This window comes from Zalophus californianus, chromosome 3 (assembly GCF_009762305.2).
Source record: "Zalophus californianus isolate mZalCal1 chromosome 3, mZalCal1.pri.v2, whole genome shotgun sequence".
Classification (NCBI taxonomy): domain Eukaryota; kingdom Metazoa; phylum Chordata; class Mammalia; order Carnivora; family Otariidae; genus Zalophus; species Zalophus californianus.
Genome location: NC_045597.1, coordinates 174,572,208 through 174,596,033, shown reverse-complemented (window position 1 = coordinate 174,596,033; position 23,826 = coordinate 174,572,208). Strand labels below are relative to the sequence as shown.

At 52.3% G+C, this 23,826-nt stretch overlaps 1 protein-coding gene across 1 annotated transcript; it reads left to right on the top strand.

Moving 5' to 3' along the window:
- The first annotated feature begins 2,731 nt into the window (after nt 1-2,731).
- Nucleotides 2,732-23,826, top strand: IGFBP5 (insulin like growth factor binding protein 5). The gene is made up of 4 exons (XM_027589513.2): nt 2,732-3,848; nt 17,372-17,601; nt 17,813-17,932; nt 19,161-23,826. The coding sequence occupies exons 1-4, from the start codon at nt 3,515-3,517 to the stop codon at nt 19,290-19,292; spliced, it is 816 nt and encodes a 271-aa protein (XP_027445314.1). The 5' UTR covers nt 2,732-3,514; the 3' UTR covers nt 19,293-23,826.

Sequence of the window (23,826 nt, the reverse complement as noted above, 5' to 3'; positions counted from 1 at the left end):
TAGTCGCCCTTTGAAAAGTTGTCCATATAAAAGCATAAATCTTTTACCCGGTTGCATTTCTTGAAAATTGGTTTTGCTATGCAGTTGGTTTTTTAAAGGAATGGGGAGGAGTGATCTCTAGGGGATGAGACACAAGTGGATAATATTTGACTTCTTACTTCTCCAAGAAAAAATGTGGTTGAAAGGCATCAAAACTCGGGCATGCCAGGGTGGGAAGCAGAGTTGGGAAGCTCATGGCAGGGAAAACAAGTCAGCAATAAATGAGGGAAGGGAACCTGGCCTCTGACATTTGCATCTGGCAGGAATAAATGAGCCCCTCCTAACTAAATTCATTGATGCAAACTTTTTTTTTTCCAGAAGCAATCTTCTAAAGGTGATTGTGAACACATCTAGGTCTACAGAGTGGAGGGGAGGAGGGAAAGAGAATGGAGAAAGGCCCACAGGCATGCCCCATAATCCAACATCATGTACCAGAACTTCTCCTCCACTATCTTATGTTGCCTATGGACTCGTGCAAGCAAGCCCATCTGGCCAGTCCTGTCTTTGGACCAAACCACTGTAGACAGCCCCAGGCTACTGAGAATTCTTTGTCTTGTGTTTTCAGAAGCCTACCCACGGTCCCTGGAAGAGAAGCTCTGTCCTATCAGCTCTCATCCTCTCATGACAAGCTCATTTCTAAGCAGACACATGGAATGTTCACTTAACATTTACAGAGCTGCAGAGCATGTGCTCTCCATGGCCCCTCTGCACCCTACCCCAAGGACCAGCCTCAGCCACCACCACCTCCTCCTTCTCTCCACAGGCTTTCCGTCTGTCTTCTCCATGAATCATCCCCCTCTTCCTTCTACCTGTCCTCACACATTTTATTTTCCGGCCACTGGAAGTTGGCTAGACAAAAAGACATGTCACTGGAGGCTGTCTCTCTCAGAACTCAGGTTTCTCTGGAAGGAGCACCACAATTTCCCTATTCATCTTAAACGCTACCAGCGTGCTTGGAGTCAGCTTTGCTGCTGAGTTGGTGCAGAAATAGGAGCAAGGGTCAGAACACACACCGCACACTGTTGGGCCACTCTTCTAGTCTGAACTTGACACAAAAGGGAAAATAACAGGATTTCCCTGGTTCCTGAAATATTTCAACCAAATTTTTTGAGTGCTCATTCTCCCCCTACCTTTCCAAGCCCCCAGATGGAGGGGAGAAGCCACGCAAACAGGTCTTGCAGTTTGGGGGTTTTTTTGGGGGGGGGTGTTTTTTGTTTCTAATCACTAAGCACAACTCCTCTTCCCTCTCCCAGCCAACACCTAAAACCCCTCTGGCAATACAAACAAAAGCACAACTTTAAGCTTTAGCCTCCTTTTAAAATGTGCCTTTCAGCAAACAGATAAGCAAGTAGAAAGATCAGGATCTGGGAATGTTAACAGCATACAGTGAGATGCTCCTGAACCAAACCAGCAAGAGAAATATTTTCTTAAAATCAGTCCTACAGAAAGAATTCTTATCATAGATAAGGGTGCAGTCTAGTGGCAAACTTCATGAAATGCAGCCCCTTTTTTTCCAAAGGAAAGGGAGAGCACTTCTAAAGAGACGAAGGAAATGTAAAAGGGGTGAATCCCACCCCAGGTCGTCCCAAATGGGGCGGGCAAGGAGGAGTCATTTCTCTCTGATCTGCCTGTGAAGTCCACAGCCTAGCCATGTGGATTTCAGAGACAAAGGGAAATCACCACCTTCCTTCCTTTAAGACTTTAGCTTTCTTTCATTCTACTAAGGAAAGAAGGGATCCTATAGTGTTTGAAGAGGTTGCCTGAGGTTTCGAAAAGAATAATAATGTCCCTGGTCAGGATCTCTTCAGAGCAAGTCCTCTGGCCCTGTCAGCTCTCAGTCCTGAGATGTACCTGTGCATGCCAGTCAACCTTAGAACAAGGTGCTCCTCTGGTCTGTCATCCATTCCCTCCAGAGATGTGGCCCTATCCAATAGAAATGCTCCAGTACAAGAATATGAAGGGAACATATCGCTCCAATCTGCCTTCCTTCCATCCCAAAACTCCACACCAGGACACATTAGGTCACCAGGCAAGATTTTCAGACTTAGCATCTTCTGGAAAGCGCTAGTCTCTGTAAGTCACTGCTCCCTACAGTGCTGTTGAATGAATATCCCTTCCCACAAGTACACACAACACAGATACCCACAAGCTTGAGTAAGCGTGCAGGCATGTGTGCGTACACACACACACACACACACACACACACACACACACACCCTCACATAGTAACTTAGACACTAGCAGACAGCCATTTCCCAAAGCTTAGGAAGAATTGTTTGGGTACTGTATATATCCACTTGGCTAGTAAGAAAATGCTTCTCCCTGCAGCCTGGGCCTTGGCTAGTTAAGGGGTGGGAGGGAGGGGGAGACCGCGTTACTCTTCATTGTGTCCACCAGCTCCTCGAATTCTCCCTTCCACTCGCGCCCCCCACCGACCCCCCCGCCTTGTAGGCATCCCAGCCCTGTCCCCCAAGCCCCTTTCTTACATTCCGGGGGGAGGGGGGCACTGTTCCGGGAGCGCAGGGGAGCCCCCGTGCGTCTAGAAGGCCTCTCCCCACCCCCACCCCGTGTGAGTTTGTACTGCAAAGCTCCTTGGCATCCTCGCCTGGGTTGGGTGTTGGGGAGCTCAAATAGCAGCTACAAACTGGCTGGCGGCCAGGGGCCGTCTATTTAAAAGCGCCTGCTCCACCGGAGCCCGTAGTCTCTTTGGAAACTTCTGCCGGGGGGAAAAGAGCTAGGAAAGAGGGGCAAATCGGTGTGGGGTTTTTTTTCTCTTTTCTTGCTTCTTTGAATTACCCCCTCTTCCGTTTGCACCCTTCTTCGAGCTTCACGCAGAACCTGCGGATTTCGAAGAGGTGCTGGCAGAGTGGGAGCAAAGAGGTGTTAGGGTTTGGGATTTGGGGGCTTTTTTTTTTAACTTCTTGATTTCAACGTTTTCCCCCACTCTCGCGGCCACCGCCGCCGCCTCTTACCTGTTCCTCGGCAGCCGCGCGCTGCAGGCAGCTGAAGGTTAGAAAGGAGCAGGGTGCATTTTAGATCTTAAACAAAATTTTTGCAGACAGACCCGTTCTTTTTCTCCCCCCACCCCCACCCCCTTCTCCTCCACAGCCTCCGAGCTCATTATTCCGGTGGTTGCTTCGGGGTGAACAATTTTTGTCTTTTTCCTCCCTGTAATTCTGAGCAGGTCTGGCCGGGGGGGGGTTTTCTCCGGCTTCCACTCCCTCCGCGTGCACCTGGCGCTGCTCTTTCCCCCCCAACCTGTTGCAAGTCCTTTAATCCTTGCAATTGGGACTTGCTTGCAGGCACCTCAGCCCTCCATCTCTCCCTACGTTTTGCAATTGTCTGGGGGAGGGCACCTGCTCTACCTGCCAGGAAAAATTTTTTTTTAATTTCTCCGGGCGCCCTCTTGGTCCCTTTCTCCCTACACGCTCGCTCTTGTGCCCCGCCCCAAGGTAAAGGGGAAGACTCGGAGAAGATGGTGCTCACCGCGGTCCTCCTGCTGCTGGCCTCCTGTGCGGGGCCGGCCCAGGGCCTGGGCTCCTTCGTGCACTGCGAGCCCTGCGACGAGAAAGCCCTCTCCATGTGCCCCCCCAGCCCCCTGGGCTGCGAGCTGGTGAAAGAGCCGGGCTGCGGTTGCTGCATGACTTGCGCCCTGGCCGAGGGGCAGTCGTGCGGCGTCTACACTGAGCGCTGCGCCCAGGGGCTTCGCTGCCTCCCCCGGCAGGACGAGGAGAAGCCGCTGCACGCCCTGCTGCACGGCCGCGGGGTTTGCCTCAACGAAAAGAGCTACCGCGAGCAAGCCAAGATCGGTGAGCGCGCTCAGTGTGCCAGTCAGTTACACGGCGCACGGCCGGGGGACACGGGACAGGCTGGCCCCGCGCGCTTGGCCCAGCAAGTGGCTTGGAGCCGGGGTGTAGCCCGGGAGGAGGGCGGGGAGGGTCCTTGCACTTCGGAATTGGAGCCGGGCGGATCCAGCTACCCCGGGGCTGCTTTCTTAGCCGAGCCTCTCCCTCTCGCGGCTTTCGCTCCTTCTCCTCGTCTCTACCCCCACCCTTCCCTACCCTCCCCCTCCTCCTCCCCCTCCGTCTGCATACTGACTCTGAGCTGCTTTCGGTCTCCAGGTCCAAAGCCCCAGGTACTCAGTTCCCAGTCTGAGAAGGCGCATGTTACATTATCAACTCCCTCCTCCACCCACCCAAAACGGTTTTTTTCTGAACTTGAAAAAAAAAAAATCTCTTTGTTAAAATACTGCTTTAACTAGGGACCTGGAAAGAGAGGCGTTACCGGTCTTCTGTGGTAATTTCACCTTTGTCCCTCCCAGCCCCTGCCCCTGCCCCCCACCAGTCGGTCCTGGCGAGTCTTTCCTTCTATCCCTACACGCACTCGCGCGCACACACACGCACCAACGCTTGAAAGCTAACGCCTTTAGGGTGGGGGTTTTGATGCCCCTCCCACGTGCACACCCATTGCTCTTGACTCGGTGTGATTGTTTGCGGCACAGGGTAAAACATTAAAATGCAAAATACCTTTTTTCCTTCCAGGAAGGGAAAAATTACTTTAGCACGCTCGGCGGCGGTGGGGAGGCGCGGGGCGGGGGGGGGGGCGGCGAGGGGGAGCGGGGAGAAATGGGAAAGAAGGGTTTCTGTTCCCCTGTTGAGTGTTCGTCCCTGAATCTAATTCCTTTTCCCCCCCCGCCCCAGTTCAGACTTTACCTAGGAGGAAAGGTGGATATAGGGGCAAGAAGGGATGTAGAACTCAGACATCACAACTTCCCCGCCAGTGCTAATCTCCGCACCACCACCACCACCACCTCAATCTTTCAAACCGGATCACAAGTGGGTGTGGTGTAAATGCAAGAGGGGCCCAGGAAACACAGAATGCAAAATCAACTAGGCGGAGACCGAAAAGCCGCGCTCCGGGAGCCTCCCCACCGCCTCCAAGTAGCCCCGCCCCCGGGTGGCCCCGCCCCCAAATTCTCTGCTTCTCGAGTCTAAGGTTTAAAAGGTTGATAGAGCTCCTTGTTCTGATCAGAACAGTTCTGCCCGCGTTCCTTAGAATGTGTTACTTTTTAGACTTACCTGATCTTTTTTTTTTAAGTCTAATGAGCTGTACACAAAAATCTGGGCTCTGAAACGTCAACCTTTTATTAATCCTCTCCTAAAGGGGTTAAGACTTAGCTAAATAACGTTTTTTCAGTGTCGTTTTTCATGAGGCAATGTCTTTTTCCCTCCTACCCCGTCCATTAGGGCGCCCCAATATGAGTTTTCGTAACTACAAACTACACACTATCACGTAGGATACGAGTGCGTCAGCGCTTGAGAAGCGGCAAAACTTTCCTGGGTCCAACCTGGATCCCCGCAAACCTTGCAGGGTTTGCCTGTCGCCTTCGGCCGCCCCCCACTTTGAGAGAGGCAGTGGTCCTCCGGATTACAGCCTGCAAAAAAGGAACGGAGTGCAACGCGCAGGCCCCGGAGGCCCTGGAGGCCGGTTTGTGGAGTTATTTTTATTAAGAGCCACTTTTCAAAGGCGGTCCTGGCCGCCCTCATCTTGGGGGATGTGGATTTGAAAAAGCTTAGCAGGGCGGAGGGGGGCGGGGGGGGGAGGAGTGGAGAAAAGGTATGAATCGATTTCCTGGCTTGGAAGAGAGCGCTCTGGGTAATAATCCGGTCACATCGAAAGTATGCAAGGTATCACTCAGCCGCTTTCTGGACCGGCTTTTATTCGCCCAACTGTGAGGTTGGTGTGATGTGGTTGGTGGGGAGGGTGTGCGCGCAGGGCGCGCGCACGCGCAATTGCTTGGAAGAGCAAATTGGCTCATCATCCAACTTTCCAGTTCAACGTAACGCACACACACACACACACACACACACACACACACACACACACACACAACACACACACACACACACACACACACACACACACACACACACACACACACACACACACACACACACCGGCTTTTCTCCCGAGCAAGATGCCCTTTAGACTTCTGCTGCCCATTCCTCAACCCCCACCTTCAAGGTGCCTCCTGGCGAACACGTAGATGCCTCCCCGCCCCACCCCACACTTTCTTGGCGACTCCACCCCGCCTTTGGCAGGTGCCTGACCGACCACGGTTGCAGGATGGCTGCAAGAGCTGACCCCTTCCTCCCGGAAGATAGTATGGTAGTGGGCGCTCCGGGCTCCAGTCCTTCAACTCGAAAACCGTTGAGTAGGTCCCCAAAAAGTTGGAGATGGGTTCATAAAGAGAGGGAAATGAACAGAGAGAGGGAGGAGAGTGTCGGCTCTCTTGACCAAAAATCCTGCTCCCCAACAACCCACCACCATGTCCCCCTACCAAAGTTCAGCAGTGAGAAGTTGGATTTGCCTCTCTCTCCTGCGGTTGCCATACAGATAATAGATACGGATAGGGATGATATATGCATATATATACGCACACATAAGTCAAAAGATATATGCGTATATAAAGAAAGATATATAGATACGTATCTTTTTTTAACCAAAAGAAAAAGTGCATTTCCAGAATCCGAAACGGGGAGCCGAAGAGAGCGAGGTGGCAGGCAGCCAAAGCTGCTGGGAGGAAGAGCTGAGGACCGGCGGGCGGAGACTGGTGTTTTGCTGGGCGCGTTGCTGAGCAACCGGAGAGCGAGTCCGCCCGCTAACTGGGTGCTGGGAGCGCGCCGAGCCCTGCATTTTATTTTGGCCAGTTCTGGGGCAAAGATAGATATAGAAACAGGGCAGTGTGTGTGAGGCTGGAGGGAGGCTGGAGACTGGAGTTATTTATTGAGCCAAGCTCAGTAAATATGGGTGAGCTGGGTCCAGTCAAGGAAGCACCGGGCTTTGCTTGGGCATTGTTTGCAGAAGGACCCTTGTGGCTTGCTGGGCAGGAGGGCGAAATACTACTTGCCCGGTTCTGGGAGATCTCTTCTGAGCCCGTGAGACGTTAAGCTTGGGATACAGGGAGAAATGGGTTCTGAGTTTCAGTTCTGTCATTGAGAAATAAGAGAGAGAGGACAGAAAGTACACTCTGGGAACGAAAAAATATTACCTAAATAAAAATGAATTCGGCCTTTGCTTCTTTGAGGGGTTTGGCGTCCATCACCCTGTCATCCACTCCAAGCCTGGTCCAAATGCCATGTTGAAGTCAAGTTCCAGAGTTAGGTTTATTGGCCAAATTTGTGTCTGGGTTGAACAAGCTCATGGAAAACCAAAGGAGCCAGATTCCTTTCCCACCCGCACCCCCTCCCTTTGAAATAAGTCTTTGAGAGGCTGGCTGTGCTGAGCCAACCAAAGTGGGAGCAGGGAAGATGAGAGACCGAGAAGGTGCTTTTAACTTGACTTTTCTTGCCTCCTGCCCCCTCTTTCTCCTGTGTCAGCTCAGACTGGAAGGGCAAGGACAGTTGGCCACAGTGAGAACTCATTTTCTTTCCATATTTCTCTTTTCTTCTCCCTCCCTCCCACTCCCCCACCCCTTCTCCATCCCCTAGCTCCAGGGCATTCCCTGAGGGCTCGAGTTTTAGGCCAGAGCTGCTGCCAGTTAGTGTGGGGGCTTGGGTTGGATCTGAAGGGCAGGTGGGTTTGCAGCTGCAGAGGGAGGACCCGGCTGACCTATGAGGCAGAGGTCACCGTGAGGGTTACAGCAAAGGGTATGGGAGCAGGAATCCCAACAGAAGCCCTGGTACCCTTAAGGGGTGGGGGGAGGGGGCTAGCAGGAAAGGAAGGTGATTTTTGTCTGTATTTTTTACCTTGTACTTGAGCAATGCCTTTGAAACTTTGGGTTATTTAATGCGTAGAACATAGAACTCTGGAGGAGGGATCCACATACTCTGAGCCCACTGCATCCAGAAACTAGAAGAACTCCATAAACAGACCAGGTACCAGTGAGGGACCAACAGGGAGCAGAAGTGAAGAGGGCGGGAGAAGGGATGTGGTGAGAGATGAGGAGGCAATGTGGAGGGGTTTTGTTTGAGTTTTTGTTTTGCATTTTTACTATGTTGGTCCAAAAGTTGCAATCCCCAGAGAGCATCCTTAAATGGCAATCTGGATATGTTTTCCAAAACAATGGGATTTATTACATATTTGCAAAAATAAATAAAGAAATAAACAAGGAAGCCCGTTCTAAGCTTCTGCTTCCCACTGCCCCATGTCCAGAGGATCTCCTACTTTTGTTTCCAGTTCCATTTTTTTCCACGATTTCTATTATGATGCCTTTCCCCCCCCCCCCCCCACATAAATCCAGAGGAGCTACTGAAAACCTCTATGAGAGACAAAGTGGCTTTTCCTACCTGGCCACTTGGCTCAGCTCAGTCCTAGTGTCTCCCCAGGAATGGTCTAGGTATTAGCCAAAGAGTGTTAATACTGGAAAGAACCCACAGATCGTAGCACTCAAAGCGACCGTTTTACAGATGAGAACACTGAGGCGGAGAGTGCAGAGTTACTTGTCCAAAATTAGGTGCAGGATTAGCAAGCAGAGTCAGGGCTAGAACTCAGTCTTACCGTCCTCTTGATTCCACACCCATGCCCCATCCCGGCCTTTCTTCACTAGTCACTAGGGCTGTCGCCGGGGCCCAGCCTAACTTGCCAGGAAGCCTTCAGCAAATATGGCCCAAGGCTGTCTTCCCATAGTGGGGTTTGTGAAGATGAACTGGGGGCTCAGAACTTGGGAGTGCTGTCTTTTAAGGGAAGAAGTAACTTGGCCCCAAAGTGGAGAATGCAACACCCTTTTTATTTTCAATCACACTCTGTTGCATCCCTTTTCCTACACGGTCTTGGAAGCAAGACTGGCTTAGGCTAGTGGTTTAGTGAGGGATGGGGACAAGGAGGGTGGACAGGGACGGTGCTGAGCCCAGGCTTCGGGTCCATGTACTAAACCTCCTTCCCTGAACTGCAGGGAGCTCTGCCGATGTGGGAAGGCAGGCAGGCCCTCTGGCCCACCGTGTAGAAGGAGAACATGGCCCAGAAGTAGCCAGCTTCTGCCAGCCTCCACCAGCACAGGCCTTTCATGGAGTCAGGCAAGCAGGATGAGGAGACCTGAGCTCTGGGGTGGGGGAGGGGGAACAGGGTAGGAGCGGGGAGAGGAAACCACAGGCCCCCAGGCCCCAAGAGTTGATAAGGAAGAGAGCAAGAAAGTCACCGGGTTTGGGAACATAGGCAGGTATGTCAGCCATCTTTCCAAAGGAGAACAGAGACAGTCCTCCTGATTACAGCTGGGGTCCTCAGATGGATTCGAGGAGTTGCGGAGAGCCAAGAGCCATATGCTACTACATCCTGCAGCTGGGGCTGCTCCTCGCTTGGGGGATTCTTAAGAGGGAGGCAGATCAGTTAAGGCCCTCCTCCCAATAGGTTATACCTGCCAGGTGCACCCTGGGGGAGTTTTAATATAAAGAGGTTAGTTTCCTCATTTTTCATCCCTCCACCTCAACCATCAGACACGGGCCTTCCCTTGCCAAATCCTGAGGCAAGGTGCAGACCAAATTTGTACTCAGAACCTGGCGTCCTTTGACCTTTGCTGGTTCACACAGATGATTTAGGTGGGCTCTAGTTATCCTGAAGCATTCAGATTGTACCATCACACCTGAACTGAGTATCCTCCACCTTCTCTTTGTCACCCCACCGAAGAGGACTCTCATCCCAGACCCTTTAGAACAGCACTGGCCAGCGGAAATCCAAAACAAGCCACACATATAATTTCAAATTTTTTAGTCACCACATTTTTTAAAAAGGCAAAAAGAAACAGGTGAAATTCATTTTAACCATATTATTTTAATTCAATATATCCAAGATATTATCATTTCTACATACACTCAAGCAGTTACAATGAGATATTTTACGTTCTTTCTTTCATATGAAGTCTTTGAAATCTGAGGTATAGTTTGCATTTACAGTACATCTCAGTTTGGACACTAAATTTTCATTAAAAATACTTGATCTGTATATTTAAGTTTCATACAATTTACAGTTGAAAAACTAGATTCATACACCTGAGTCATTCCAAACACACCCAAAAAGTTTCCAATGACCACACTGAGTATTAGTTTTTAAATTTAAATTAATTTCAATGGAATAGTTTTTTTTAGAGTTGGGGGCAGAGTGAGAAGGAGAGAGAGAATCTTAAGCAGGATCCACACCCAGCATGAGCCCGACGCGGGGCTCGATCCCAGAACCCTGAGATCATGACCTGAGCCGAAATCAAGAGTCAGATGCTTAACCGCCTGCGCCACTCAGGGGCCCCTAAATGAAATAAATTTTTAAATTCAGCCCCACTAGCCACATTTCAAGCTTGAATGGCCACATGTGGCTAGTAGCCACCCAACTGGAAAGCACTAGACGCCACCAGCAAGCCCCCCCTACACCTGAGAAAGGAAGTAATGTCTGCTCTCTCCTCCTGCCCTGAAGAGTCCAAAAGGAAGAGTCTGAATCTGGATTGCCAGACACCACAAGACTTGTTTGACCCCCAGCAACTCTCTTTTCTTAGGGGGACTTTGGAGAGTTCTGGCTGCCTGCTCCCTGACACCTCCTTCTGGTCATCCTGGACTCTTCTCAGGGAAGGTGGCTGCCTAATTGTAGTGTTCTGAATGGACCGCGATGAGTCATGAGTTGGAAACGTAGCCAGTTCAGACAAAGGGCCAAGTGCTTCCTCTCCCTCTCTCCCTTCTCCATTCAGAGGCTGCTTTCCACCTAGCCCCTCCATTCCCTTCTGGTTTGGGGTATATGTGAGGAACAGATAGAGACGTTTCTACTGAGCATGCTCTATCTTCTCCAGCTCTAGAGAAACCCAGCCAGAGATACTCATCTTGGGAGTCGGTACGTACGTGTGTATTTCTCATGTGTAAATGTATCACCAGCTGCCTCCCAGAGATCAAGAAATGTGTACCGGAGTCGCAGCCCTCAATCCTCCTTTGGCCCTAGGGGAGAAAAATGAGGGGGATCCTTTCTTTACCTCTGTTCCTAGGACAGTGGGAGATGTGTGAGCAAGACCCCAGCCTTTCGATCTGGGGGAATGTCACCAACTTGACAGCAGCCCTATCTATGCCATCAAGGGCAGTGGGTCACCTTTTCTCTCTCCATCTTTTGGAAGGAAACCTAGTGCCTTAATGCAGCATGAAGGAATGCCATTAGATAGGGAGATACTTCTGGAGGGAGCTCTCTAGGTGGGGACTGGTTCCTCTCACCTGGGATTGGCAATCCGACTTGCTGGTAGTCTCTTATTCTGACTGTTTACCCACCATGCTATATGGTGTCTCTATTTCTCTGCTTAGGATAGAGATGTTACATACCTACGTTGGCCAACTTCGCTGTTGGTTTAGAGCACCTGAGTACATTAGTTTTCCTGGCCTGAAACGGGATGGGGGCTGGAAAGGAGCTCAGCAGGGTAAGCCTGTTGTCCTCATTGTCCAGTCACTGAGGCTCTGCACCTGCTCCCCGCCTCTGCCATTCACCCCAAGTCAAACTTCCCCTCCAGTGTCTTCTTGCAACTGATCCTTAGGATCACAGTTTTTGGGGTTTGTTTTCCTCTTAAAAAGACAGGGCCCCTTTCCTTCTCATCCCATAATTCATGTTAAAAAGAGCCCAGAACATGCATATCTGTTACTGACCACAGAGGAAAAGAAAACAGTGTCTTCCAAGAGAGACTGGGGAAAGGCAGACACTGGCCAGGGATGGAATGGCTAGGAGGAGGCACACGGCAGTTCCCCTGGAAGGCTCAGCAGCCCCTCCCTACCACCCTGTGCCCATTCTCTTTATGCAAAGGCATGCACACACCATGTCATTGATTCATTTGGCATCCACAGCTGGGAAACGGTCAGACTTCAGGAGACCGGAACACGTCTCACAATTTAAATAGTGAGCAGCCGATCCATCATTTCCCCGTAAGCTACGTGTCCTAGCAAAAAGCAGAAGGATGCAGGTTGGCGGGGAAGCAGGGCAGGGTGGGGAGGGGGCGCAAAGCATCTAGCCACAGCCTGGCGTGGATTAGAGCCCTCAGACCAGCTGTCCAGCAGGGCTTTCTGCAGGGATGAAAATGCTCTCTATCTGCGCTGTCCAACTCAGCAGCCACTCACCACTGTGGCTATGGGTCCTTGAAAAGTGCATAGAGCAACTGAGGAGCTAAATTTGTAATTTGATTTCATATTTATTCATTTAAGTGGCCACATGTGGCTAGTGAGTACTGTAATGGATAGCACGACCTTAGATCAAAGAAGCCCTATAAACCCAGGGGAGCTCCACTTGTTGGCGTACCCCTGAGACCCGTTCCTCTGGTTCCCGGCTCCCTCTGCAGCAGCCACATGCTTACAGGCAGGGGCATGAGTGAGGTGTCCTCTCAAGGCATCCATGTAACTGTGATGTGCCTGAGTTTATGTTACAGATGCACTTCTAGACCCACTTCTCTTTATCTCTCGAGGAAATCTGTGCATCTCTCCATTTAAAGATTATATACTGAATACCATACAATGGAGAGAAAAAGATAAATGACAAAGCTCTGCCCTTAGGAAGTTTACTGTTTAAATTCCACTGAAGGAGTAAGAATGAGAGCCGGAGGAAACCCAGCTCCCCTTTTGATTCCTTGTAGAGAGATTCTGGGCAAACCCATCTTGTCTCCTGGCTAGAAAAAGAGACTTTCCTCTCCCCAGGTCCAGGTGGCCTGGCAAAGCCCAACATTCTTCCTGAGCTGTGAATTCCGAGTACGCCTCTGTTTCTTCAATTTCCGTAAGCAACGTCGCAATATCTGGGCCACCCTTAGTTCTCTGAAGTTCGATGATGAGGTTAAGGTAGAGTGGGAAACTACCACCAGCCCGGGACCAGGGTGTTAATGGTGCCAGGACATGACTAAGAGCCCCAGGATGGAGGGTTAGATGGCAGGGGGCAACAGGTCCCCAACACCTCCATCACTGGGCTAGGGAGCAGGATGGAATCAGAAGGCTTCTTAAAAGCATGTGCTTGCGCCTACCAGCGCGCCATCAGGCACGCCCGCAAGAAAGCAGCGACAGCCAGAGGGTGCGTGTGGACAGCATGGTGGCCCTTGGGTGGGAGGCATGCATTGTACGCTCTGCTGTGAGCGGCACTGCCCACCCTAGGACGCCTCCGGGTCCATAGCAGCTGGGCCTACAGCCAGACACCCTCTGTGTTTGCTGGGACAGGAAAATGGCATAGTCCTCAAGCAGGTGTTCATGTGTACCTGTGTGTGCCTCCGTGGAGGTTGGTGCGGCAGCGTGACCCGGGAGTGCCTTATGAATGAAGGAGGAACTGAGTTAGCCACCCCGACGTGGCAGGGGCAGGGGCCATCAGAGAGCGGCTCGGAAGGCGGACCAGACTCAGAACCCACCCGAAAGGCGACCATCAGGACATTGTGGTAGCCCTCACTTCCTTGGTCTTTGGATGAGATCGCGGAACTCACGGGCCCTTGGAGGAAGGAACAATACTGAGCATTCCACATTTTCCATCTGCTGCCGAATCCTTTCAAAATGACATCTAGAGATGGGAAGGGAGGCCCAGACAGGTCTCTCTTCTACCCCAGATCACTTTTCAGCTGCAGATTAGAGAAGCGGCAGGGGGCTAAGGCACAGGTCTGCCTTGTCCCCCCCCCCCCCCATAAGCCTCTGGCTCTCACACCTGCCTTCACCCTCCCTGTATGTGGGTTTTTTCCAGTCGTCACCTGTCCATCCCCCTGACTCTTGAAATGCATGCTGCAGACAGACACACAGGAGAGGATTTGGGTAGCTGTCGGAGAAGTCTGGGAGGGCATCACGTAAGTCCCAGATCTTAAAATTGCCTACAGTCCCTAGAATAAGCACTGGGGACATGTTGCATGGCCATCAGTCTAGTCCACCACCTACTGGCCATGGGAGGTATTGACCTGTTTGTGCACCGGCTTCCAGAACCTCCTGCACTTTGAAGTTCCTTTGCTGTGTGCAGGGCAACTTCACCAGGAAGTCCTCCCTTTTCATCCCACCTAAATCCCCTCTGCAACCTTGGTCCATTTTCTCTCGATGAAAGAGCACAGGAGCCGCCTGTCCACATGCACCTGCTTCTCTTATCTAAAATGTAAACACTGCCCAAATTGAAAGCCTATTTATGACTTGGCCAGGAAGCAGCGGAGTAGGCCTCGCTGGCTCTGGCATTCCAACTCTGGTCTTAACTTTCCAGCCATTTAGTCGTCGTAGTTCTGCACTGGCTTTGTGCTACGTTTCCACTGTCTCTGGAGCCTGCAGGGGACCACAAGACCCTGATGAGTATCCTCGATACTCCTCTTTCCTGCCGCCTACATAATAGGTCCCATGGGGTCAAGTGGCACCAAAAGCCAGGAGGCACATCAAAACTTTAAGCCTGCCCTTCGGAAGCAGCCAAGAAGCCTGTGAACTGGGGAAGGTATGCCCTCAGGAACCCCACCTCTGTGAGGGTGGGGAAGGAGAGAGGGTTTGCAGAAGTGCTTTGAGTTCCTTAAGGAACATACAGGAATCTACATCATTTTCCAGCATCAACATGCGCTTAGCCCCAAGGCCATACTTAAACACTTTGAGAGAAAAGAATAAGATCAAAGAAAATTTGCTGCCAAGTTTACTGAACCACTGTTAAGAGCCCCATCCTCCTCCCAGGAAGAGTGAGTCAAGGTTAAGGGCAGCCCACAGCATTTCTTAGAAAAGGTCCTAAAAGATGGAGGGTCTTGAGAAGAGCTGTCAGTATGTGGAGAGCTGTGAGCCAGCATGCCTCCATCCATGTCCCCGGAGGCCAGAGAGAGAAGCCCCGTGAGAGGTGACGCCACATCTGGTGGATGACACCCTCTGACCAGAGAAGGAGGGGTAGCGCCCCCATTCCAGATGTCTTTAAGAACTAGAAAGAGCACCCTGAGATACGTTCATGGACTATTCCTGCTTGGACACAGGGAGATGGACCCGACGGTCTATTGGAAGGATTCCAGGAGCTGGTACAGCCTGCTACTGGGAGTATGCAGCTTCCTGGGGTCTCCCCCATGGAAGAGGGGACTCCTGGAGCCCAGCCGCACAGGTGCCCCTGAGGACAATTTGCTGGCCCTCCAGCTCCTCTAGGGGAGCCGCTCAGCCCTCTCACAGGTGCTCGTCAGCCCCTGGGCTTCCCACCCCCCCTTCACTTCATCTGCTTACAATCTTAATTAGGGAAGGGGCGTGACCACGCACCACCAGAATGCCCCCCACCTTCCAATGGCAACCATCTCTTGCCCTCTCTTCTACCAGTGGTCAACCACTTTTTCAGAGTCAGAGTGCTTGGTGATGCTCAGAGAGGTTGAGTGAAGCATCTCAGATCACTCAGCAAGATGGGCTCGGCAGCCCTTCCATGCCACAGTTGGATTTCCTCTCCACGCACCTTTCCCCAGAACCTGAGCCTTGGGTTTGGGCCTACGTGCTAGATCACAGAGCCCTAGCTTTTCAGTTTGTACTGAGTTCCCCAAGCCAGCTCTGCTCCTCCCTGCACTCCACCCCATGCTAGCTTGTCCCACAACCAAGAAGAGCGGCTTTACTCTAACACTTGAAGGCTCTCGTCCACCTACCAGGCACTTCGCCACGCTGATTAACAATCACAGTAGGTTTCCTGGAGTCAAGGCGAGGTGGGAAGAGGGAGGGAAAGACCACAAGTGGGGGATGGATCCTGGCACTGAGTTTTGGTCAGAGAAAGCCTGCCCATTTCTCTGCCATTTGTTCTCTCCGCATCATCAACCTCTCCGGTGACTACTTCCCCTCCTCTCTGTGGAGAAATATCTAAATCAGCTAACCACCCAAAACACTGCAGACCTGTGGAGGCTTCTTCAGGGCGGGGAACTTCCCTGCCAGGGCCTTAAAGACTGGATACCTGTTCAATTAAGTTTGACAAATCCCAAGCCAACAGACAAACAGGTGCTCAGGTGTTTCCTGCCACCTGCCATCCTGACCGGCTTAGGCCAGGTCCCCAAATGCCTCCCTTACCCTACACCTGGAACTTCCCCTAGAGAGAGGTTTCCTGCCGCTGGGGACACAAAACAGGGTCTTCTCACCAAGATCCTCCTTCCCTGTGCAACCCCTCATCCCCACTTCCTTGGATCCCTCGCCTCCTCTTCATTCCCCATCCCAGGGCCTTGTCATCGTGGCTCCTGGAGAGCCCGGTGACAGTGGAGTGGGTGGAGAACAGGATTTTCCTTCATCTCATTTGGGCAATTCGGGGTCACTCCAGAGCCCTTTTCTTCTCTTTCTAAAATTTGAAAAGAAAAGAGGCAATGAACACAGGCTGCCCCGCCCCCGCCCACCCCACCTTGCACCTGGCCTCACTGCGGGCATCCTGGCCACGTCCTGCCCACCTGGGAAGAGCAGTGGAGCCCTCCCCGCTCGGTCTGCCAAGGCCGGCGGGTCAAGGAGCTGAGAGGAGAATGGGGGGCCCAGAGAAGGGTGCCCAGAGATAAGAATGTACCGGACGTCTGTGGATGGAGAAAAGGCCAGGGGGTAGAATTTTCAGATCAACCAATAAATGAACCAAGTCCTACTTCTTTAAAGGTCATAAGTCAGCTAAGTATAGACTGTCACCAAGTCTCTCCTATATATAACTGCTCCAGCACCAGCCAGCTGCCAGCCTCTCTTGGCCTGGAGCTGAGCGCTCTTCCAGCCTCCCAGGGCCCAGAGCACAGAGCCAGCCTTGCGCCAGAGCAGGGCCTTGGGGTTCCAGGTCCCTCCACCCACACTGCACCCCTCCAGGCCCCACGTGTCTGGCTCTCTCAGGTCCCCTCCTCTCCATGATGCTCCCCACCACCCTGCTAGTCTAGATCCCGAGGACCCTCCTGCTCCCGGTTTCCCAAGTCAAAATCTATCTCAGCTCCAACAGTCCTGGAAGCACGAAGACCCCACTTGGGGATAGACTTGGCCTCTCCTGGCCACGCTGGGCTGTCACCTATTTTCCTCCATCAGCCTGCGTCTCTAGCTCGTGCTCTTCTTGGCAGCCCCACCCCAGCCACCGCCCCGGCTATCTAGCCAGCCCCACAACAAGCAAGCCCCTCACCAGCGGCTGAGCACCCCCAGAGGCCACTCCCCTCCCACTGTCCCCTTCCTGCCCCCAGAATGTCCTGTCCCCCCGTCATACTGGCCCTCGTTTATCAGCCTGACCTTTTCAACCCCATTCCACTCCGCGAAGTCTTCCTAGATTTGCTCCACTGGACTCCAGTCATACCAGCAACTCTCCAGCACTTGTACGAGTGCTGGCTCCTACGTCTTCCTTCTTTCCCTGCTTTCCCCCAGTCTGGGAAGCGAAGCTCCCGGAGGGCAGACACCCTCGAGCCTCAGGCTCTGCCCTTGTGGCTCAGCCCCAGACGCTGACCCTCTGCCCGCTTCTCCTGCAGAGAGAGACTCCCGTGAGCACGAGGAGCCAACCACCTCCGAGATGGCAGAGGAGACCTACTCACCCAAGATCTTCCGGCCCAAGCATACCCGCATCTCCGAGCTGAAGGCCGAGGCCGTGAAGAAGGACCGCAGAAAGAAGCTGACCCAGTCCAAGTTCGTGGGGGGCGCTGAGAACACTGCCCATCCCCGGGTCATCTCTGCACCTGAGATGAGACAGGAATCTGAGCAGGTAAGTCTCACGGAGTTTGCAAACTTTGCACACTTTCTACACCCAGAGTGCCTGACCGGTACAAAGGAGGAGAGAGCTTTGGGAGCGACTAGCTGGAACAAAATTCTCCATAGACCCTCAGCCCCCAGTGCCCTGGGCCACGCATTCTGCACATAGAGGTGCTTTCCCCTCGGGTCCTGCCGTGTCTCTCACCCCTGCCGTACTCACACAGGGCCCCTGCCGTAGACACATGGAGGCTTCCCTGCAGGAGCTCAAAGCCAGCCCGCGCATGGTGCCTCGTGCCGTGTACCTGCCCAACTGTGACCGCAAAGGATTCTACAAGAGAAAGCAGGTATGCCCCCGTCCCCCGTGCCCAAGTTCAGAGGGCTCCTGAAAATGGCACTTGCCAGAAAACCTTTACCTCTAAATGCTTACAATTTCTATCATTAACAATAGTGTTTCCTGAACCTCCAATATCCACGCAAGAACCACAATCAGGAGTTTCCCCATTCCCTCCTGTACTATACTCTGCTTCCATTTTAGTGATCCACCTTACTTACGTGAATTCATTTAAAAAGGAAACTTTATATCACCGTGTCATTTCACATGTTGTATGCGCTATTTTCTGATAAACACACACATAAATATATGCACAGAGATAATGACTTCAAAACAAATTTTCAGCAGGTACCACCTGAAATAATCTACCTCCCATTTACAGCCAGGCTACCCTTTGGGCAACACTACTGTAGATTGACCAGTAATACTTAGCCTATTTGAGTGGTACCCATTACCTTAGGCCAGTGGTTCTCCCAGTTCCGGAAGCATCAGAATCACCTGGAAGGCTTGTTAAAACACTGATTGCTGAGCCCCACCCCAGAGTTTCAGGGATGGACTCTGAGAATTTTGCATTTCTAACAAGTTCCCTTCCAGGTGACCCTGATGCTCCATAAGGATACCCTTCATCTAAGTTGGGGGTCAAGAGCCAGATGGCCTTGAGTCATTTGTTGGCTCTCCCACTTATGAGCTGCGTCCTCCTTACCTAGTTATGTAATGTCTCTGCCTCCAGTCTCTCATGCAAAATGATAATTGTACCTGTTGTCCTCATGCAGTTATGAGGGATTATGGATTAATCTTTGTAAAGCACTTAGAACAGTCCCTACTCTGTAGGAAGTGTTAAGTAGTGTCTGGTACCTGATAAAGCTGTAGAAATGATGCATCATCATCATCATCACCATCATCATCCTCACCATCATCACCAGATCGCGTAGCTATATGGAGAATACCAAGTTGGAGGACCCCGAATGGGTGACATAAAAGAGATTGTAAGAGCTAGCCACGGGCAGACTGTCTAAGTGAGTATTTCCCCCTGGGGCCATCCCCCGTGCAGGGGGCATACCAGAACCCCGATAGTTGGGGCGGGGCAGACAAAGAGCAGGGCCAGAACAGGGGCCAGGCAGGAGCAGGGTCCAGGGGGACCCAAAACAGGGTCTTCTCACCAAGATTCTCCTTCCCTGTGCATCCCCTCATCCCTACTTCCTTGGATCCCTCCTCACTGCCTATCACTCTCCTCACCGCAGTGCAAGCCTTCCCGTGGCCGCAAACGTGGCATCTGCTGGTGCGTGGACAAGTACGGGATGAAGCTGCCGGGCATGGAGTATGTCGATGGGGACTTTCAGTGCCACACCTTCGACAGCAGCAACGTTGAGTGACGCGTCCCCTCCCCATCCTTCCCCCGCCCCCTCCCACCCCCAGCCCCGACTCCAGCCAGCACCTCCCTCCACCCCAGGACGCCACTCGTTTCATCTCATTTAAGGGAAAAAACATACATATATCTATCTATTTGAGGAAACTGAGGACCTCGGAATCTCTAGTAAGGTCTCAACTTTCAAACCGGCAACAGCGGAGATGCAAACAGCTAAGGAGACCCCCCCTTGAAAATGGTTTTCTTTTTGAGGCAAGTTGAATGGACAGGGAGGGAAGGGAGGAGGAACGCGAAAGAGAGACAGAGAGAGAGAGAGAGAGAGAGAGAAGGGACACGTGTAGAGGAGAGGGGGAGACAAACCGAGTTTCGAAGAAGGAAAGAAGAATGTGGGCAGGAAGGAGAGATCCCCGGGACCATGGCTGGACCCACCTTGTGGTGTCCAGCCCCGGCCTGAGTTGGGAGATGTTTGGGTACTGGAAGGTATGGCCCAAGGTGTGGCATTCTGTGGCACCCTTGAGGGTTTTGGTGGATTGGTCACAGGGGGAGAAAGGAAACGACGGAAGGGGTCAGTGCCTCTCCTGGACCTATCTCCACCTCCAGCCAGCAAGCTGCCCGGCTTGACCCCGCCCCTCCTCCCCCTCCCCCGGCAGAGGGTTCTCCCTCCCCAAAACTTATGAAAACTAAAATGCATTCCATTCCTCTCAAGACAAAGCAAATGAATAACCGAGTGCTATTAGATAGATAGGTTTTCCGAAGCAGATACACAAAGATGATGTATGTGTGCATACTTCAGTCCCCATGCAGACTTTCAGAAAGCAGTACGCTCCCTGAGTGGAGAGACTTGCTCTTCCGAGGTGACGAGATCACGTCCACATGGGTGGTTCCAGCCCCTCGTGGCACTCCGTTCGCTACTAGCACGGCCTCTCTGGGGGAGGATAGGCTGAAATAAATGCAGCCTCGTACGGACTTCTCTACGAGGCTCCATGTAGTCATATATAAGGCATATACATCTATGTTCTTTCTTTTTTGCTTTCTCCCTTCCTTCCTTTCTTTCAAAGGTTTGCATTAACTTTTCATAATTCTTCTGGGGGCACTGAGGAGCTTCCTCATTCTGGGAAAACCAAGAAAACCCATATTCTTCTAACACACTCCCGTAACTGCGGTTTTGCCAGCCCCCCAGGAGCGGCAGACCCAAGCCCTCGGCGGGCCACGGTGTTGGACTCCTTTACAATTTCCCGGGTGCAGGTGCGTCCATAGGAACCACCAGCCAGGTAGATGAGGGCGCTCCGTGACACACACCCCCCCACGTCCCCTGCACCTCTCGAGTTAGCCTTTCGACCCTCTGGAAGTCACCGGCTCTGGGCCCTGAACCAAAGGAGCACATCAGGTCCAAGTTTGACCCCCAGGTCCTGCCCAGCCTTTTCCTTTCAACCAGGCAGAACCTGCATTTTGAAGCCGGCAGAGCAGGAGAGAGACTGAAGTGAGAGATGGCAGTGACCAGGATGGAAGTGAACAGGTTTAAATACAGGGAAATGGCAAAAGCGCTCGCGAAGGCCAGAGTAGGAGGAGTGGAGGGACGGGGCTGGAGGGACGGCGGGGGCCTGTCCCATTCTAGCTTTGGAGCAAAGCAACAGAAAGTGGGACAAAGCCAAGAGCGACTTCCTGCCTCCCCACCTTCTAAGCCCTTTGGGATTCAAGAGGAGAATGGGGGTGCAGTTTCTCAGAGAGAAATGAACTGACACCAGGCCTGGGAGCTGGGGAAGGTGGGTAACGTTAGCTGGGTTCTAGAACCTAGCCACTGGACAGGAGCAAGAATCAGCACAGGCTGTCTGTGCCTTTGGAGGGACAAGACCATGCACGCAGGTGGCCACCTTCACCCTGCAATGAAGGACTGAGGACAGAGCCTTTCAAGCTCTTCACATCCCCCCTGGCCAGTGTAGGCTTTCTCCCTGGGATAGAGGATGGGAGAAAGGCCCAGGACAGATGGATGCCTTGAGGGCGCTGTCATTTGGCAGCCAGATTCTGAACCAAGAAAATTCCCGACCCCACTGACTTCCTCAACAAATCGGCAGCTGCAGGGCTGTCCTCGGAGTCCAGAGATAGCCTGCGAGGGAAGGGCCTTGGACACTGGGAAAGGAGACCTCCCTCCTCGCTGACAACACAGCTCTCTCCACTCTTCCCCGATGGCGTGACACCGTGGAGACCACTCCAGCACCGAACTTGGGGCCATGAGGAGGGATAGCGGAGAAGAAAACAGATTTCCGCTGGTGGGAAACTTGCAGCTGTGGAACTTGGCCGGGGGAGTCTTCTGCCCCCACGACAGGACAGTTGGCTGGGACAGGAGAGTTGGTCGATTGTTATAGGACAAAAGGGCCTGATGGGGCTGGCAGCCACGAGGACTTGCTCGACCTGCTGCATCCGCGTGCCCCATCTCTCTGCACGACTGTCCCCAAACCCCCGACTCACATTTCTGTGTCTTAGGCCAGTATTGTAAACCTTTCCCACTTCACTCTTCTGTTTGCCCATTCTTTCTGTGGACCTTGAGCAGTCATCTAACTGGGATCTGCCACGTGGATACTGGGGTGCCATTCCCCCTAAGAAAAGACTGAGCCAGGAATCGCATACCCCACCCCAAACCCCTCCCAAGGCCCCTGTTCCTGAGAGGGGCTCTCTCTTTTCTCCCCTGCTGTTTACTGGACTCTGAATGGGTGTCTGCCCCTTCCTCCGGCTCTTTGCAGTCAGCCGTGAGGTGGGGAAGAGTAGGGCTGGTGTAACTCCACCAGTGTCTTTGGGTTTCCAAAGTTCATGCTGACTCCCCCAGATCTGTGAGTGCAGTACTTGCAGTGACTCTGCTCAGCTCACCACTCCCTAGAGGACGGTGGACCTTCATGATGGATGAGACTAACCTCCCAAGAGGGAGGCCTGGCCTGGGGAGGGAGTCCTGGAGGAAGACGGAGCGTCCCTGGGGCAGGGCGGAAGGGGAGGCTGGTGGGAAGCGCTGCGCACTGGGATCCTGACCAAGGATCTTCTTGACTCCAGGCCTTAGGCTCTGGAGCTTTCTGTGGCCTCAAGACTAGATGTTGTCCCACCCACCCAGCCAGCCAGCAGTAGGCCTCTTCCCATCTCCCTTTGACTCATGCCTCACTCTAGCAGGGAGCCGATTACCTGTCCTTCCCACTGCTGCCAGGCGATTGAGGGAGGCCTCACCAGGACTGACCCTCCATCCCCCAGAGCTTCCCTACCCACCTGGGCAAAGCAGGGCATCCGGGACAGAAGAGACTCTAAAGTTTCTCAGACAGCCAGGCCTGGACAGACAGGCCTGGGGACATTCAACCCCCCTACAGGGGAGGACGGGAGGCCCAGGAGGTCCCATGTGGTCTACCTCCTGTCTCTTCACCCATTTTCCCATCACTGTCTCAGTGGTCTCCACGGTAATCCTGCAGGGTCAGCCCCCTCCCCTGGGGAGGTGGGCCTGACCACGGCTCGCCCACCACTTAGCTTGTCGGCGGCCACGCGGCTACCACGCCCTTCTCAAGGGGGCCCGGGGCTGCCCCTCTCCATCTGTTCAGCCCCCTCACCCCCAGAGGGCTGCGGTGCAGGTGGGAACTTCAGAGGGACGTGAGCCAAGGAGAAGCAAGCCTTGGACTCAGAGAGGACATTTTTGGAGAAAGGAGGCTAAATTTTGAGAAGTGGTGGCAAAGGGGATGGGGACTTGCCAGCCAGCCACCTGGGCGTTGTACTGTCTTTGTTTTTAAAACCACTAAAGTGCAAGATTTACTTTTGCACTTTTCTCCACTTTTGTTTTCTCCTAGGTTTTTGTTTCTTTTTATAAACGTTATTTTCTTGGTTTTCTAATGGAGTATATCTTTTAGCCCTTCTCACAGACTCTGGCCCCCTCTCTAACTCCTCGCTCTGGAAGGGGAAAGGGAAGGTGGAGAGCCTCAGCCGCCTGCGCCGTACCCCCCCCCCCAACTTCTCTGGTTCCCCTCGCCACCAGCCTGAGTCCCGAATCTCCCACCGCCACCACCACACAGTAGCCCACACGGATAGACAGTCGTCAGACAAGATTCCTTCAGATTCCGAGTTGCCTACCGGTTTTTTTTCTCGTTTTTGAAGACAGCAATAACCACAGCACATATTACTGTAGCTCTCTGTAGTCTTACGTACATACATATCATAGCTCTATTCTCTCTCCCTTTGTTTTGTTTTTGACTTTTTTTTTTAATAAATGCTCATAATCTTTACTGATGAAAAGGATGAAAAAATGAATCGACAAATAAAACCAGTTTGTGGGGAAAAAAAAAAAAGCAGAAAAAAAAAAAAAATCACCTGAATGCAGAGGGGCTCGCCTCCTGTTTAGCATTTTGTACCTGAGGAAATAAAAAAAAAAAAGAAAAAAAAAGCCAGAGGATCTCACGTTTTATTAAAAAAAGTGAAGATTGCTGTATACTATTTATTCAACTTATAATTTATGTTACTCCTTGATCTTTGTCTTTTGTCGTGACAAAGCATTTATTTAATAAAGTTAATGCATTCAGTTA